Raw genomic sequence first — 18,383 nt, forward strand, 5'->3', positions numbered from 1 at the left:
AATAATGATCAACCAAAATATTACACATTTAAAAATTCAAGTTCTACTCAGGAGAAAATAGTTTAAAATGTGTTTTTCAGCATATAGAAAGCATTTTGTGTTTTCAGGTGACCCATCTCCATGTTGCAAAATTCACTGATCTTTGATTTTATAAGATGCTTATTTCAGCAATTCCTGGTGTCCTGAAAAGGTCCTATATTTGCATCAAAAGACTTTAATTTTCAACGGAAGAAATGGGAATTAGAGAAGGATTTTCAGATTACAAAAAAGTGATATTTGTATTTCAGACTGCCTTCTCTTTTTGGTTTTCTACTTTGGATTCATGATGCCACCTAGGCCCAGCTTATTTGTACTTGGGGGACAGCTCTTACAAGCTAAAAAATAAAAATAAATAAAAAAAATAAAAGTTGACTGTGAGGGAGATGAGATAGGATACACTCTTTTTAAAAAACTTTTAAAAATACTCATTGATGAAGATGGAAAATACAACACTAACAACATGTAGTTCTCTTTGTGTTGCTTGGCTAATTGAAATAGACAGACGTGGGTCCTCATTTTCTCTTTTGCTCAAACAAGATGCTTGAAGTCTGAGCAGATATTATGACCACAAAGCCAACATTAGTCTTTCCAGACTTTAATTTCACCTTTTGTATTGTTTTGTAGAACTTGGAATATCAGGGTTGAAATCAATATAAAGTCTGTTGTTAAGGCAAACAAGTTTGGGCGAACTTGTCCTTCCTTCCCCCGCTTCCTCCCCCAGAATATAGCCAATAAAACCTTTTCCATAAAATCGTATTTTTAAGCCAAGTAAACATTTTATATTAAAACTAGGAAATACTGATTTTCTTTATTATTTCCAGGAAGGTGCACATAATACTTATACAGTAAATGTTCGCTGAAGGAATGGCAGCTATCAAACATGGAATATAAAGAAATGGCATTTGTTTTTTCATTGCTCTGATGGTCTCCATCGAGTGCATTGCACCTAGTCATGTAATTTTGGTGTTTTTGTTACTATGACTTCAAACAGCAGGGCAACACACACATATGGGTCATCTGTTACGGGTTGTCAGATCGTCATAGCATTTCATAATAACTAAATGATATGCTTGACTTGGAATTATGCAAGATATGTTGGGGCCAGAAATTTCAGAAAGATGAGCATTTTTAAAAGAAGGCTATAGATCTTCAATGATGATACAAACGTTTGTGCCTCTTCGTTACACATTGTCTCCCCCAGGTTTCAAAACCTGGTGTGTCCATAGGTGTTGATGATGACATTTCCCTAAAAGAGCTTAACTACTGCATATGGCCCTTTATGTTTAAAATTCACTGATGATCTTCTGAATTTTTCCTTCTTTCTTTTAACTGGTTTGAATTTACCACCCTCCCCCTCTTCTTTAAAAGATAAGGTTTTTCTTTCATTTGTCAATCTTCACGTTACCATTTTAGGTCTCTATAGATGTTGCATCTATTATTTATAAAAATTTTCACATAGCTTCAACTGTGGAAAATGCCTTAATTGTGTAATTCACAGTGTGAAAAAAAATTTAAATATATTAAAAAATTAGACATCATTAGGATAACCTCTTGAAGAGGGACTTTCTCTAATGAGGAACTCTGGTAATGTGGGTTGAGCTCTTGAAAGATGATGGTGTGACTGTTAATGGGTCAGCAGTTAACAAAAATAGAAAATAGTAAGGATGGTGCTATATAGTCTTTGCCCCTGATAATCTGTCCAAACAGGAGATAACTATGGTGTTGCTGAGTGTGGAGATAGAAGAGGTCTGTTATCAGTTATCACCTCTAGAAAGTGCTTTGTAGTTTGTGAAGCTTTTTCCCAAGCCCTGTGTCATTTAATTTAATTTTTGTTCGTTGGCCATTTTCGACAGTTTACCTGTCCAAAAATAGAGTTTACTAGCTTACCTTTTGGGTTACGTATCCAGAATATATCTGATTTTATGCAATATGTTTTCCAAAATGCTACTGAAAATCAATTTTTGGTGAATTAAGTATGCTGAATATCTTACCTAGAAAAATGCTCCTGGAATCATTTTGTCAAGTAAATGTCAATGCTTATACTTTATGATCTGGAAGAATGTAGGGTGCTTTAATAAAAAGAACAAAGTAGGTGGGGTCAGAAAAATCTGACTTACTAACTATATAATGCTGAGTGAATAATTAATTATTTTGGTCCCAGATACCCCCGTAAAATTTGCCCCTTTACTTTAGCATTCTGTATTTTCTGAATATTTGGGTTTGTATTTTCCTGTGGATTTGTCCCTTTATTCCGTTTTCTAGTTTTCTGTTCTCTTTGGTTCTGACCTAATGTACTTGTACCTTTGTGTATGTGTGTGTACTTTTGCTTTTTTACTTTGCTTCATTTATTAATTTAGCAGATAGTGAGTAGTGTATGTGTGTACTCTTACATGTTGCCCCAAATCCTGCATGGAATGATGTAGAGGATAAATAAGTTTTTAACAAGAGGGAGTATATTTGAGAAGCGTGTGAGAAAGCTGTAAAACCTCTAAAATAGATTCTTTGCTTTTATGAGAAATGCAGCTTGAGACTTAGAGGAATCCCCAGATTCACAGGTTTGAGGAATGTTCACAAACTGTGTGTATCGATATAACCAGCACTTAGGTCAAGAAACAGAACATTATTTGTCCCTCAGGAGCCCTCTTCGTACTTCCTGTCACTACCTCCATAACCGCTATCTTGACTTCTAAAAGTATAGATTGGTTTGGCCTGATTTTGAACTTCCTATAAGTAGAGTCATAGGATAGGTATACATTTTTTTTCTTTTCTTTTGTTTTTTTAATTGTAAAATATACATAACAAAATTTACCATGTTTTTAAGTGTACTGTTCTGTGGCATTGCGTGCCTTCACACTGATGTGCAACTATCACCACCTTACCTCCATAGAACCTTTTCATCTTTCCAGACTGAAATTCCATACCCACTAAACACTAACTCCCCATTCTCCCCTCTCCCAAGCCCTGGCAACCACCATTCTACTTTCTGTCTCTAGGAATCTGACTATTCAAGGTACCCCATATAAGTGGAATTATATAATATTTATCCTTTTGAGGCTGGCTTATGTCACTTAACATACCTTCAAGGTTCACCCATGTTACAGCATATGTCCAAATGTCCTTCCCTTTTCAGGCTGAATAGCATTCCATTTCATGTGTATATCATATTCGGTTTATCTGTTCAGCCATCGATGGACACCTCCATCTTTCTGTTGCAGATCGGTCTGTGTGCTCTGTAGGTCTGCTGCATGGCTGTTTTCTTGGGATTTCCTTTTACCATCACTACGCTCATCCTGGTAATTCCCTTCACTTCTCTCCATGCACTGTCCTTTCCTTGATCTTATGCATTTCTCTTAAATGGTTTACTTCATTGTTTAGCATATCCCCCAGTACTTTCTTGAGAAAAGGTGTACCGGGGGTTAATTTGGTACCTTATATGTCTTAGGCTATCTTTAGCAAACTATGTAGATGATGGTGATAAGCCTCTGTTGAGAAAGGATCTCATTTTGTTTGGTGAAGGAAGAGGAACAGGAGAGAGCAGGAGACAGGGAGGGGAGAAAGAGAAGAAGATGCTTCTGCCCTGACCTTTCCTCGTCATGCCGCACTAGGAGGGGCCCTAGCTTAGTCATCTTGCTTCTCTAATGTCTTGCCCATAGGAAGCAGTTGAGGTATGTCCTTCAATGAATGAACACACATGGACAGCCTCATGATACCTGCTTTATGAAGTGATGGACAGTCCTTAGAGGTCATTAACTGGCTTCTCAAAAAGGCCTGCTTGAACAACCAATACCCATTATTAAACATATCACTAAAATCGAAACCTGGTTCTTTATCTCCATGGCAGATAGAACAGATTCCTCCTTTAACTTTTATTCTGTCCTTCTTCCTGTTTTGCCAAATGATAAAATCCTTAAGAATCAAACTTTTATACGATTCATCCTTACATCCCACACGATGCCACGCATCACATAAATGCTTAACAAATGTTTGTTGCGTTACTACAATCAGACACATGACTTTCTTTAAGGCCATTAAATGAGCCAGCCTGTCCCAGCTTCAGAGACTTCGCAATTGCTGTTCCCTCTGTCTGTGGTACTTTTTTCCCGACTCTTCATGAGCTGGTTCCTTTTCATTCTGCAAATGAAGCTTGCACATCACTGAGTCCTTCTGGTCCCGATCTAAAAGCACTGTCTACTCCCTGAGTCACTGATTGTCGTATCACCTGTGGTGGCCCCTACACAATACCCATCCTTATCAGAAATGATCTTAGTTATGTCTTCATTTAGTTTCCCCAACTCAAATGGACTCCAGAGATGTATCTTTCCATCTCATTCACTGCTGTATCTCTCATACCTAGAACAGGGACTGCTAAATAAAATTTTGTTTTTATTAAAAAAAAATTTTTTTTGAAGTGTAGTTGATTTGCAGTGTTTCAGGTATACAGTAAAATGATTATGAATTATATCAGCTATTGAGAGAGTGAAAATGTTAATAACATGGTCTAACTATTACTGGGTTATGTGAGTTGTAAAAGAAGAGGGCAGACACACACACACATACACACCTTTTTTGAACGTTTTCCTCAACCATGCTCACCTTTTAAGAATATATAAATAATTGAACATTCAGGCAGGGTGATACTCATTTTCACTCTTACCTTAAGGTTTTGTATCTTTCTTGAATCTAGAGAGACAAAATATCAGAAAATATTGGATTGGGGAGATCTGCCCCTTGAATTTCGTCTAAGAAGTCAAACCCTTATGTGTAAATCCTATCTGCCTATGTGCCTCAGGTCAATGTACCCGGCCAGACGTGTGAGACACCCTTTTATCCATGGCCTCGGAATCACGGTGGAGCTCATTTGGCTGTAGTTTGGGATGTCTTGCTTTGCAGATTTCCGTATCTAGGTTACTGCTTGGGTGTGGCATGGAGACCCTGGTAATTAGGTTTCTGTGATTACAGGTACTTCTGGGGCTCTGGTTGTAAAAAAAACCCTTCCCCCTGAAAACAGGACAGAGCCCTTCTCCCTGAAAACAGAACATTGCCTACGCTTAGGTTAGTAATATTGCTGAGAGAGGAAATATCGACTGAGAAGTGAAACAATAAGACTGCTTTTTTTTTTCCCCTAAGCTGAGTGCAGTGAAATGAGAACCAAAATGTTTGAAACTGGTTAATGATGCTGAGGGAAATTGACGCTTGCCTTTACAGCAGGATTCCTAGAGCAGCACGGTTTTTTTTAATAGAGGTTTTGCGAATTAGTTTTTTATAAGTTTATTTATTGATTTTTGGCTGTGTTGGGTCTTTGTTGCTGCACATGGGCTTTCCCTAGTTGTGGCAAACGGGGGCTACTCTTCATTGCTGTGGCTTCTCATTGCGGTGGCTTCTCTTGTCGCGGAGCACGGGCTCTAGGCGCACGGGCTTCAGTAGCTGTGGTGCACGGGCTTAGTTGCTCCGCGGCATGTGGGATCTTCCCGGACCAGGGATCGAACCTGTGTCCCCCGCATTGGCAGCTGGATTCATAACCACTGAGCCACCAGGGAATTCCATAGAGCAGCACTGTTGATTTGGGGTTGGGGAATTCTTCATTGTGGGGCTGTCTCGTGCATGGCAGGGTGCTCAGCAACGTCCCTGGCCTCTGCCCAGGTGTGACAACCAAAACTGTCTCCAAACATTGCCAACCCTAGTTGAGAACTACTGCTCTAGGGAATACATAGAAGAACCCTGCCTTAAGCCATGCCACTGGATTTGTTCAAAACCCATATGTGTTGCCACCATTAATGTGGCTGCGTGGTTTCCTTTCCCGTACATAAGAAGAGAAGGCTGCTGAACTCCAGCCAGTGTGCATGTCTTCTTAGTGATGCCAGAGTAGGTTAAACCAGTGTCTTCCCCAAATACTCATCTCCCATCAAAATGCAGCCCCCTAGTCTAGTGTGACCTTGGTTTTCTCTGCACACACATGTGAGCAGCTGGGCCTTGGTGTGTGCCTTCCAGCGAGTGGGGGCCTTCCTGGGTCTTCATGTGGTATCTGAACATGTCCTGATCTTCCAGTTTCTTGGAGGCCACTCTCTGAGGTCATGGCTCTGGCACTTAAGTTATCTAACGCTGTGGAGATCTATAATTATAAGAAAAAGGAGGGTAAGTCTCTTTGGTTGGTGGTTGCTGCAGTATAGGGAGGGGCATTTATTCATATTTCAGCAGATAGGTATGGGATACCTGTGTGAGCCGTTCTTGGCACTGGAGGTACAAACGACCCAGTTACCTTCTTGGAGCCTCCTCTCGTAGGGAAAGACAGACGATCAAAAAATGAATATAAAATATGTCCAGTTGATGATAAGTGCAGAGGAGAGAAAGACATTAGGATGATAAGGAAGCACTAGGTGTGGGGAAGCCTTGCAATTTCACATAGGGAGGACGTTTGGATGCCTCAGGGGAAAAGAGTTTCAGGCAGAGGAAGCAGTAAATGCAAAAGCCCTGGGGTAGGAGTGTGCTTGGTGTATGTGAAGAACAGCCAGGAGTGAGAGCAGGAGTTGTAGGGGAAGAGGCCAGGAAGGTGGGCCTGTACATGTCACATGGAGCTTTTCAGGCCTGGTAAGAACTCTTCTTCAACTTTTTATTACAGAAAATTTCAAACATGCACTAGACAGAAGAGTATAATGAACCCCCTATCTACCTATCACCCAGACTTACTAAATAGTAACTCAGGGCTAGTTTTCTTTTATATATAGTATTGGGTTGGCCAAAACGTTCGGGAAAAAAACCTGTGGAAAAACCTGAACTTTTTGGCCAACGCAGTATATCTTATAATCCTTCTCCAGATTGACTTGAAGCAAAGCCTAGGCATATTATTTTATCTGTGAATATTTTGGGGTGTATATCTGGAAGGTAAGGAATTAAAAATGATCCTGATCCCAGTGTTATTCTTAAAAATAATTGATTCCTATTAACAAATACCCAGTGTGTGTGTATGTATTTGTGTGTTTGTGTGTATATGTCTATTATACTGATTATTTTCTAAATGTTTGATTATGTGTTTGATATCAGGACTCCAAAAAAAGTTTTTATGTTGTAATTAGTCAATGTATCTCTTAAGTCTTTTTTAATGTTGAGGTTCTCTTTCCATCTTTTTTTTTTTTTTTTTCCCCTCCTGCTTTGAAAATGTTTAAGAAATCAGATCCTTTGTTCTGGCTTTCACAGTCTAGCTTTTGCTGATCGTGTTTCTGTGGTATTAACATGTTCCTTTGTCACTCTCTTTCCTATAAAATGATATTTTGATGTAGAGGCTTGGTTGTGTCCGGGGTGATGTGGCTTTTTTTGGTGACACTACTTCATAGGTGTTGCATCAAGCAGCATATAATACCCAGCTGTCTCTTTGTGATGTCAGCAGTCGTCGTTGGTTATGGCCGAGATCTGTTGACGGCTTAGGGTTTGAAAGATGGTGCTAATCTCATTTTGTCACCCCTTCTTTATTTACCACTTGGAATATGTCTATGAAGAGAATCATTTCCCATCTATGAGGTGGAATTTATAGGGAAAGCAGGATAAGTGCTTGCTTTTTTTCCTTTACCAGTTTTCAAAATGAATTGGGTAGTTTTCCAGCATCTTCCAAAGGTGACCCTGGCTGGCTGGCTGGCTTCCTTCCTTTTGTCCTCCCTTTCTCACCTTCTTGAGCTCATGATTTCAAACTTTGGATACATTTTAATATATTGCTATTGTCCATCCTATTGATGCTCAGTTGTCCCATTTTTTTGGCCAAGTTTGCTAGATTTTTGGCTTTTATTTGGAATAAGAGGGAAGCTAGTGGAAGGTTTTGAACGGAGGAGTGATATATTGTGGAAATGATCATTTTGGAGTTTGTGTGGCCAACAAAGGGTCGGAGGGTAGCAGGGAAGAAGTAGAGAGTCCAGTTAGAAGGAAGTTACAGTAATCTAGTCAGGACGTGGTACATCTTGGATCACAGTGATTTGGTGGAAAGAATGGTGAGATTCTGGGTATTTTAGCAAAGAAGCTTATTTGGGGGGGAGGGTAGAATGGGGAGCAAAGATGATCCCTCCTCTTTTGTATTCCATTGTATCTTTATTATTTCTTATTGTTATGCTTTTATGCTAATCACAGATATTTGTTTACATTCTGTCCGCCTCCCTGTGGTCACTAACCAGTGACTGTGTTCCCTGTGTGGGTTTGTTGCCTCTAACAGGGAGGAAGGTTGGTTAGTTTTGTGAGCTCACACAGAAGGAGAAGTAACATTAACAAATGCCCCAGAGCATACTGGCAGGTCAGGATATAGAGAAAGGGTATGGGAAGATCACGTGAACCTCCTCTGGCCCACATGCACCTTTGTAGGTTTAGAAACAGGTGACCCTCTAGATGGTGCAGAGCTGAGGGTGACTTTGTGAAAATGAGAAATAATAGGGTGGAAGCAGCACAGAGCATTAGTTCAAGCTTGGCAAAGTGGGAAGCAGGCTGGATTTCAGCCCTGACTTCCCTCCCTGCCCAGCACCCTTGTGCAGGGCACAACCTGAACTACTGCACACGGCATCCCTGCATATGACAGCCCCTGGGACAGGAGTAAACACACCCGAATCTAATTCCGGCACTGCCACCAACTGTGCGCCCTCAGCTTCGTCATCTGTGAAAAGATGGAGTTTGACTTCACGGCCTTTTAAATGTAACCACTTGAACACAGTTGTTTCACCACAGCTTGGCTATGTGTGGGTAGACTTGCAGTGCTTGAAAATGAGAAATCTTGCTAAAATAAAATCCTAATTTGTTCTAGTATTTCTTCTCAACAAACCAGTGGTTGCCAAATTTTAAAACATTTTAAAACGCATTAGAGGAAGTGAGTCAGATACGTTCTTCATACACAACAGTGGAAGTACACTGAGTTCCAAGTTATGAATACTGTGAAAAATTGTGTTCGTTGTATAAATACAGGATGAAACTTTCAGTCTTCCAGAATATATGTTCTCCCTTTCCTTATTTGTATTTGATCGCTCGTTAACGTATGTATGTATCACTGTGACATTCTTAAAAATCAGCTTTCCAAAATAAAAAGACAAGCTCCAATCTCTTGTGTATCCAGTTGGTATTTTCCCATTGTTGGGTTTTGCCTGTTCACACAAGTCTTTGCCTCACAGCAGAGTTCAACTTCCCCCAAATTAAAGCAGTTAGTTTATTCCTCTTTCTGATGATTGCCATATATAGAAAAAAAAATCTATTTATTTTCATTGGGCACCGATCCCCGTGTCTTTCTTGTGGAACATGACTGATTTTGTTAACTCCACCAAGGAAAGAATAAGCAGAACTTGCTCAGGGTGGCCACATTCTATTCAGGAACATCCCCGGGAGGTGGGGAATAGTTGAGTTCTGCTGAGATAAACTCTCTTACAAGTATGATACCATTGCTTTGTTATTATTTTTTCCAGTCTGCATGGTGAAAAGGACTTTTCATTTCACTGAGGTGAAAACTGGGTCTGTGAGAGGAGCGACTTTCTTAAAAAAAAAAAAAAGCAAACCCAGAAACCAATTACTTGATATGCAGAGCCGAAAGCCTCATTCCCTTAACGAAATCAGTGCAGTGTGCACTGCCGTTAACCTGAGGAAAGCGGCTGACATCCCTTGATTACGACTGGAGGTGGAAAGACCCAAACTTGCAGGATTCCCCTCCCCCTCGAGAGATTGTTAGTCCAGCCCTTTCTAGAGGTTCGTTTCGGCTCTCTGTCATCACCGGGACGCTAGCAGGGAATATGTGTCATGGTTACAATAGAGTGTGGTAACATATAACAACCATGAAAGCCCAGCGGGAAAGGCTACAGATTCCGGGGCTGACCTTGGAGTAAGTATTGTCTCTCTTTAATATTTTAATGCTTTCTGCATGGCACTCGCTTTCCTGCGACCAGTAGCTATTTAGCATTTGTTTGTACTGACAGCCTCAGAGCACTGCAGTGTGAGCTGGAAGGAACATGTCTTAAATGTATAGCATTTGATTTCAGCTGATGTGGAAGCCCAGACCTAGCATTTTGCGTTGCAGCCAGAGGAAAAGAGCTGCTGCATATTTAAAGTTACTAAACCTCAGTGCTGGAAACATCTTAACAGCTCATTGTGAAAGAATGTATCAGCAGGCCTGTGGTGTGTCTGTCTTTTTTTTTCTTCTCTCTTACTGTTTGTTTATCCCCAATGCTGCCTTGTTCTAAAGAAGGACCTCTGTCTGTCTTGAATAACAGAAGACATTACAATGGATCAGAGTGCAAAAGAAGGGTTATTTGTGACACTCATTAGATGTGATCCGTGTTTTATCTGTGCAACAGAATAGTAATGAACTGTAGTACATTTTGCATCCTCTCTGCAGAGTCTCCATCCACCGCATGCAGTGTGTTTACCTAGTTGAGCTCTGTGTTTGCTTAGCTGGGTTTTTTTTGTTTTTTTTTTTAACCCATAAACGCATCTGACTGCCTTCTGATTTGATGCAGCCACGTATAATGCCCACATCTAATTTGTGGAGAAGTTAAACATCTGTGATGAAGGAAGTGTCAGCAAATTTTTATTTTAAATCTGTTTGTCAAAGATGCAGCAGCTATGAGTTAGTCTGTGCTGGCACACTTAAAATAATTAGCAGTACAATAGAAATCTGGTAGAAAAATATAAATATGTCTTCTAACTTGCAGCACAGATATAAAATTACACTTTCATTGAAATCTGTGCAACCCAAATCATCTCGTACTGGACTCCTTCCAGGAGGAGACTGCAGGGGAGACCTGTACCCAGTTCTGAGGGGTAACTTTTCCTCTTGCACCCTGTAGGTGCCTCATGCAAGGGAAACTGTTTCCTTGGTTAATAAGTGAATAAAAACATGACATTTCTGAAGTGATGTGAGCACTTTCGTAATCAGTTCTTGCTCTAAAATTACACACTGATTTTTACTGACAAGCGATCACTTATGAAAGTTAGAGGGCTCCTACAACCCTCTCGCTAGATGTGGCTTTTTATATAATAGAGATACAAGGAGTATTTACCCATTGCCTACTGTTTTGTCCCCATCTCCACCCTGGCATTCAGCCCTCCTCACCTATGTGGAATATTTTAGTGGCGTGCGTGTATTTTTCTACTTAACCCTCATCTCTCTAGCATTCTGGAAATGCACAGCTCAGATGCCCATGGCTCTGTGTGCCAGGCCCAGGAACTTAGCTTTAACCCCCAGCTTCACTTTGACCTCTATTTCTGATCGTGCTGCTTCCTTGCTGTCTTCTGTGGCCTTGGTATATACCATTTCACATTACTCTTTTCTTTCTTTCGTTTTTGGTATCTCGTCCACGTTAACAGGAGGTGCTTCAAAGTTACTCTGTAAAATACAAACTCAGTTGTATTCATTGTTCCATCTATAATTTGAAAGACTGAGGTATGCCACGAATTTTATGATGATGCAAGACATACAGGTCAGCTCAACACAGGGGGTTCCGTGCATTTTGTTTTCATCCCAGGCCACACCCCCTCCGTCTAGGCTCTACCCTGGTACATGTTACTGTGCATCTGAAATAGTTTATCCTTTACCTGAGGAGCTTGAGACAGTAGATAGAATTAGAGTATCACTCTTCAGTGTCATTGTCGTGTTAGCGTGAAATTCACTTTGAACGTTTTGTTTACCTTGAAATGTAAAACTACTCTTAGGTAGACATAGCTGATTTTACATTCATTCATGGAGAAAGCTAATTCTGCAGTCTTTGAGTAAATTCAGTTTCTTGACACTGCAGAGAATGGTTATAATGGAAAGTCTTATCACTGATTTTATTAAGAGCACATTTAGTGTATATAATTGTATTTATTTGGGGACCTTTTAACAGACTAACTCTGCAGAACAGCTTCTGTATGTTCTGTCATGAGATGTTTCTGTTTTTCTTCAGGAGAGTGTATTCCATAGGTACTGCAGCACAGACTCTTACACTAGCATATTTTATACTCTGTAGAGGCAATTCAGAATTTTCCATCTGATTTATCAATAACATGAGGCAGTTTCTGATTCCTATTTCAGAAAGTGGAATCCTGGATGTGAGACAGCAAATATATAAGTATTTCAGAAATTAATGGATTATTAACTTATTCCGAAATTTCTGACAAGTAGATAGCCTATGCATGGATTTCTGATTTCTGAGAAACTGGGTCTTTTTTTTTTTTCTTCCTTTTTTCAATTTTAGTATAGAATTAGGTTCACAGATACTTCATAGCACACGTGATAATGTATCTCAGCTTGGAGGCATGGAGTGGCTTCAGTGCCTTTGCGTGCCTATTTTAGGACCAGAAGGAACAGATAAGACTGTACTTAGACTAAATGATGGCTGTATCAGTGGGCATTCAGGAGGGCTTTCCAATGAGCTGCTAAGTTAGAGTACAGTATGCTTAAGAGCAGCAGCTTTTCGAACGTGCTCTGAATGTATAAGGAAACCAATTCCTTAGTTTGCCGAGTACTGGTACCAAACCAGAGAATGGTTTTAGAAGATGTGAAACAGATATAAAATGTTACTCTATTAAAACATTTTATTAAACAAATTGGAGCATTGTGAGCAATGATTTACATTTTGGTTTAAAACAAATACAGCCAAGTCTCAATTATCCACGTAATGGGAAACAAGGATGGCATTAAGAATTTGGGAAGCCTAAATCTGATTCTAGCCACTGTTGCCACTTCTCTGTTCAGTGAAGGGCACAACCAGCTTGAATTAGCCCAATATACCTTTGCAAAGGTAACCAATTACCTTTGCTTAAGGTGAGAAAATGTGGTTACGATGTAGAGTCATGGACCAAAGGAGAGGCAGAAGAATGTTAAGAAACTCATTGCAATATTAGCAGGAGTTTCCGGGGCTCACTTCAGCCTAAGAGTTGGTACTAGAACCCTTAGCTAATTCTTATTTTGACTTTGCCATGTGAAAATAATTAAAATTGACTAGTATTAACTTCATATTTTGATAGATCTGTTGGCAGAATTGTTGCAAGTAAGATATCTGACAAATTTGTTTCCTTTCGTCCCTAAAAGAGAAGAGCCTTGAGGCCAAAAGGAAAAAAGATAAAGGGAATGTAAGCTCCCCACCCCATGCTGAATATTTGAGAGTTGGCTGGCGAATATGCTTGGTGGTTTGGATGGGCTGTTGGGAGTAGAAATTATAATGGTCCCTCGATAGATGAACTTGCAAAAACCTCTTTGGAGAGTAAAACACTTTACAACCATATGTGAGAAAGTTTGAAGTTACTTATTATGAATATAAGCATAAGAACACTTTTTACCATGAGAGTTGGACAAAATGTTGCTGGATATTTTTCAGTGCAAAGCGCTTAAAAGTATGGAAAGGTTTGTTGCTTTGCTTTTTAAAAACTACAGTATTTAACCTGAATTTTCATTTCTGTTCTGATAACTACTTCCCTAGAGTTCTGCTACAGATTCACCATGGGTTCTTAATCAGAAATCGAATATACTCAGTATAAAAAACAGCACTGACTTGACTTTGCAAACAATCACATGCCGAACATATCTGCCAAGTTGCTCTGTGACAAAGAAAAGGCACAAAGAAAAATGGCAGCAGTAGTTTTGAGAATGTAAATTTCAGCAGGAAGCATTGTGCTTGTTCTCTGTTTTAGAGCTAAAAAGGGGCACGTGATCAGATGATTACCTAGTGGTACTGATAGGCAAGCCGTGATCATTCTCGCCTAAAGGGAACACAGTCCCTTCAATGAGCTGTGCTATTTTTACTGCCATCATTTCTCCCACTTGGAATGACATTATTTTAACTTTCAGTCTCACTCCAAGGAGCCTGAGTCCAACCCCATCCAGCCCAGGCAGTCCCTGTAGTCCTCTCTTCGCTTTTCACTTCTGGAGGTAAGCGCGCTCCAGTGCCTGCCGGGGGCTGCTTTGTCTTCCCTTCCCTTCCCCCAGGATCACACCGCGAGTATTTGAACACTTTGGATCACAATACGCAATAAACAGTTTTTTCTTAACTGTTTTCTTAGTGTTAACATAAAGTAAGGAAACTTGTTGAGCTGTTTACTTGATGACTTACAGGAACACTGAGAAAATGTACTATGCTTGCGCCATTGAGCATATCTTAATGTTTCACTTAAGGTCCAGTGATTGATTAGTTGTTTGTTTGATTCCTGTGTGTGTATTACATGTGGCTTTCCTTAGGAAATGGTCTGCATTGAATTTCATGAATTTTGATCCATCTTTTATAATGATACCGTTTATGACAATTTCTAAGAAACATTTTCTGATTCACGTTAGAGTATCATATCTGTTGCCACAAATTATTTTATATCCTGTTATTTACAGGACAAAGTACTTGAATTGTCTAAAACCATCAGTATTTTAAAATCTTTTTTAGAATTTCCAGTTACATACCCCACCCTCTCACTCCTAGGCTGATATAAATTCATTCTTCTCTGTTCTCTAGAGAAATATCTTCAAGGAACTATACTTGCATTTTAGCCTAGTTTGTTACAAGAGTACATAAGAGAAAATGCTGTTAGTATTGTATGTATAGTACATACGCTCTGTTAGGATTTTTGTGAATTTAGAGTTGGTCTCCCTGTATCTGATCAGAAAAAATACAGAGTATCCAGCTTCCCCTCACCCGTTTTTAATCCTAAATGAGAAAGTAGAAGCAAACTCTCAGTTGATGGAAAGAGTGATTTAAATGACTTTTTAATTAATGAATACTTTTTATTTCATATATGCAAATGAATGAAAAACTTGCCATGCATGACCAGTTCCTTAAAATTACTCACTTACAAGCTTTAGGCTTATGTATCAGTGGACAATTTAACGAATTTGTTTCTCTCGTTTTTCTAAAATAAGACTGAACCAAAATCTGAAGAATTGACTAGGGAAATGAACGAACGACTTTGAACTTTGGTTCTACTCTTCTGCCGATGGGATTATGTTTATTATTTTAAAAGTGACTTTCAACATGAAGGTTCCACTAATAGCTTTTATAAAGCATCCCCTGAATATAATAGATCCTAAAGCATAGGAAGAGTTTTCTGACAATGCAGAGAATTCCATCACTCTCGTAGCTAGTCTGTTTTTGGTAATCCAGCCACAAGTAATTGGACTGTCTTCTGAACTTTTTTCTTCAGTGTAACATGACTTTATTAAATGCTCACGTTTCCTCTTCTGTTTCCTTCCCAAAGACAATAGGCTATTCGAAATAAAGGTGTTATCAGTAATGGAGAAGAGAGACTCAGAGTAAATGATGTGGTAGTGTAGAGGAGGATGAGGTTCTGAAAACTGTTTTTGGAGAGAGAGATGTTTTTAGAACTGGTGATATTGGAGCTGAACCATGAAAAATGGGGGTTTCAATGGGGAGAGATGGTTGTAAAGAACAAAACCGGACAAAGACTAAAACAAAGGCAAGGAGGTGAGAGAGTGTGGCACATTGTAGAAATGGTGTGTGTGGCTAGAAGATAGGGTGGGTGAGGTAGAAGAAAAGCATGAACTTGTACAGAGTTTGATAAGGACTTACACATTAATTTGAGACCATGCTATGTAGGGCCTTGAATACTGAGCTAAAATGTTTGACTTGCATTTTGTAAGCATTCCAGAGTATTGGAAGATTTTTTTTGAAAAAGGAAATGACCGATCCAAGCTCAGACTGGGAAAATTTACCTTTACCAATCTATTCTTTAGGTATAGATAGGATTTTAGGTAGAAACTCCAATGAGGATGCTGGTACGATATTTCATGAATAACAGGTCCTGGATTAGGACAATTGCAGTGAATTAAATTAAAAATTGCAGAGAAATTGCAATTGATAGCTGACAGAAAGCTTTCTATCTCTTTCAATTTAATCCACCTGACACTAGGCAGGACGGAATATTGCTCCTGTTTATAGATGAAGATGCTAACACATTTAGATATTTAAGAGGCGTAACTAGCCTAGGATTCAAAATGAAGTCTCAGATCTTTCCACTGTGACTAACTTAAGACAGACACATTACCATGGGATCATTTATATGGGGTTTAAATTATCCAGTTTATGTAGACTCTGTGACCTCCTTTAGTCATTTTTATTTCCCCAGTGCCTTTCTCAATGCCTGGAATGTAGTTAAGTGTTTGCAAAATGTTTATTAAAGAATGAATGAATGAGTGAATTGGAAATAGAAGATGTATTGATTACAGCGCTGCTTACAAATCAGCCCCCGTACAGTTGGCTCAGATACAATGGAATTGTATTTCTCACTCACAGCACAAGAGTGTGGAGAAGAGGATCCACTCCACACAGTCATTCAGGGATCTGGGGTAGGGGGGTCTTCAACACATGGCCTTTAAGGTTGCCCTGGCCATCATTGCAGCTGGTGGAAAAGGGAAAGAGCACGAGAGATGGTGCATTGCCAGACCTGAGAGTGGCATGCATTACTTTCACTCCCATTCCACTGCCTAGAATTTCGTATTCTACTACACCTAAGGACAAGGAAGGCTGGAAAATGCAGCTTCCCTGTGTCCAGAAAACAGACGAAATGAGTTTGGTAAATAGATAACAATCTTTGTTACAGAGGTTGAAAGAAAGGTGCACACGATAGGTGTTCAGTGGATAGTTTTGAATGAATGATTGACACTCCGATTTCTAGCATTAACTGAGCAGAACCCAAGAGAGAGAATTGGAGAGGGAGGAAAATTATAGAAATGATGAGTTTGGTCTTGACCACACTGAGACATCTCTAGGTAGAGAGATGGCTGGTTGGCCGCCTGGAGTTGGGTGTCTCCAACAGTGTGCCCCCAGATGATGGTCTAAAGTGCATGGTAGAGATTCCAAATAGGTTCATGCTATTACCACAGAAAAGCATTTATTGCATCCCTGCATAGAATTTTTTTTCTTCCATTGATTGTGATGGATCAGATTTCTTCTTGCTCCTTTTTTATGAATGGGGGTTGAAGGTCCGGGGAGAGTGATGGTGGTGAGCATTGACAGTGTCTGTGCCCTTTTGAGGTGCTGACACACAGAGTTTCTAAATGCGGCAGTGGAATATTCTGTTCCTTTCATGGTGAAGCCCTGGAGGCAGGCTGTGCTGGGATGGGAGTTACCCTCCTACCCTCTGTCTCCATGGGCTTCCTGAGAGTTGCCCTGAAATGAGAGATCTGTAGCTTCTGGGGCAGCTCAGCTGCTAAATGAAATGTAAATTTAGTTGAGTATGTCTCAGGAGTGTAACCTTACACTGCTACAGGGGGGCTACAGGGGCTACAGCAAGGCACATGTTGGCTGCGTATGAGGGGAAGAATTTTCTAAGAAAGCTTTCAGAGTGTAGAATGGGCCGGATCATCAGACCATCAGTTTCACACCACTGGAAATCTCCCAGGAAGGCCAAGTTCCCATTTACCTGGAAAGTTGTAGAACAGAGAATTCAACCACATTATTCCCAAATGCCCTTTCATCCTGAAATTGTGACATTCTTGTCTTGCGGCAGGGCTGGAGAAAGAAAGGCAAAACACAGTTTGTCCACAAGCTTAAAAAAAAAACAAACATGGCCCGAATATCCGTTTATCCATATCAATGTGATAGAAAACATCCTAAAAACCTTGAGTGGAATTTATATATGCCTTCCCTTTCTCCCTTCTGAGGCAACGATAGCCACTCAGAATTTCCACAATCCCCAGTACTTAATACATTTACTTCCATTTAGTGGCTGTTTCATACAATGATGACATCAGTGCTTCATGAGTAATGTGGATGTGATCCAGGCCAGCTCATAGTCTGGACTGTGATTATTAGGTAGCAAAATTCCAAAGGAAACTCTCTCATTTTACATTCTCAGGATCTTTCTTGGCACCTGGCAGGCCTCGCCCTCAGTAGGGACCAGTAAGTAGCTGGAGGCTGGCTACCGTTCCTCAGGGACCACATTGCTGTTGATACAGCAATGTTCTTTTGCATTTTCATCACATGCCCCAACTTCTGAGTGGCTGGCAACCATGAGAGCATCTGCTGCACTTCCTGCACTCCTTCTCTTTTACTTAATCCATCCTATTGTTCCCCATTTGGTTTCTGGAGTCTCGAGATGGTGGACACACAGCTAGGCCAGAGGTAGCAGTGGAGTGGCTATTCCATTTCTTCTCCTTTCCCCTCCCAAATCCCCATCTCCCTGTTTCAGCTGGGACTAAAATCACACACACCACACAGCTGGTAGGATTCAGTACTAGGTTCAGAGAAGACTATTACCATTGTGCCATAAACTTCACGAGGACAAGGATTTTTTTTTTTTTTCACAGATGTATCCACAAAGCCTAAAATAGTGCCTGACACACATAGTGGAGGCTTCATAAGTGTGTGTGGATGGAATGAATGGGACTCCCTGGGACTCCAGCCTGGTCTGATGGT

The 18,383-nt window shown here is 40.1% G+C and overlaps 1 protein-coding gene across 15 annotated transcripts in view; it reads left to right on the forward strand.

Moving 5' to 3' along the window:
* MAST4 (microtubule associated serine/threonine kinase family member 4) overlaps nucleotides 1-18,383 on the forward strand; it is a 568,209-nt gene that overhangs the window by 355,827 nt on the left and 193,999 nt on the right. For 6 of the 15 annotated variants that reach the window (XM_067730872.1, XM_067730855.1, XM_067730861.1 and 3 more), the window contains one exon: nucleotides 13,814-13,894. The exons of 8 other annotated variants lie outside the window; for them this stretch is intronic. In XM_067730872.1, coding sequence (XP_067586973.1) covers nucleotides 13,814-13,894 — 81 coding nt within the window. Of the gene's footprint in view, nucleotides 1-9,511; nucleotides 9,869-13,813; nucleotides 13,895-18,383 lie in introns of those variants that run through there. One more of the 15 variants, XM_067730867.1, reaches the window with a different exon arrangement.

Source organism: Pseudorca crassidens, chromosome 3 (assembly GCF_039906515.1).
Source record: "Pseudorca crassidens isolate mPseCra1 chromosome 3, mPseCra1.hap1, whole genome shotgun sequence".
Taxonomy (NCBI): Eukaryota; Metazoa; Chordata; class Mammalia; order Artiodactyla; family Delphinidae; genus Pseudorca; species Pseudorca crassidens.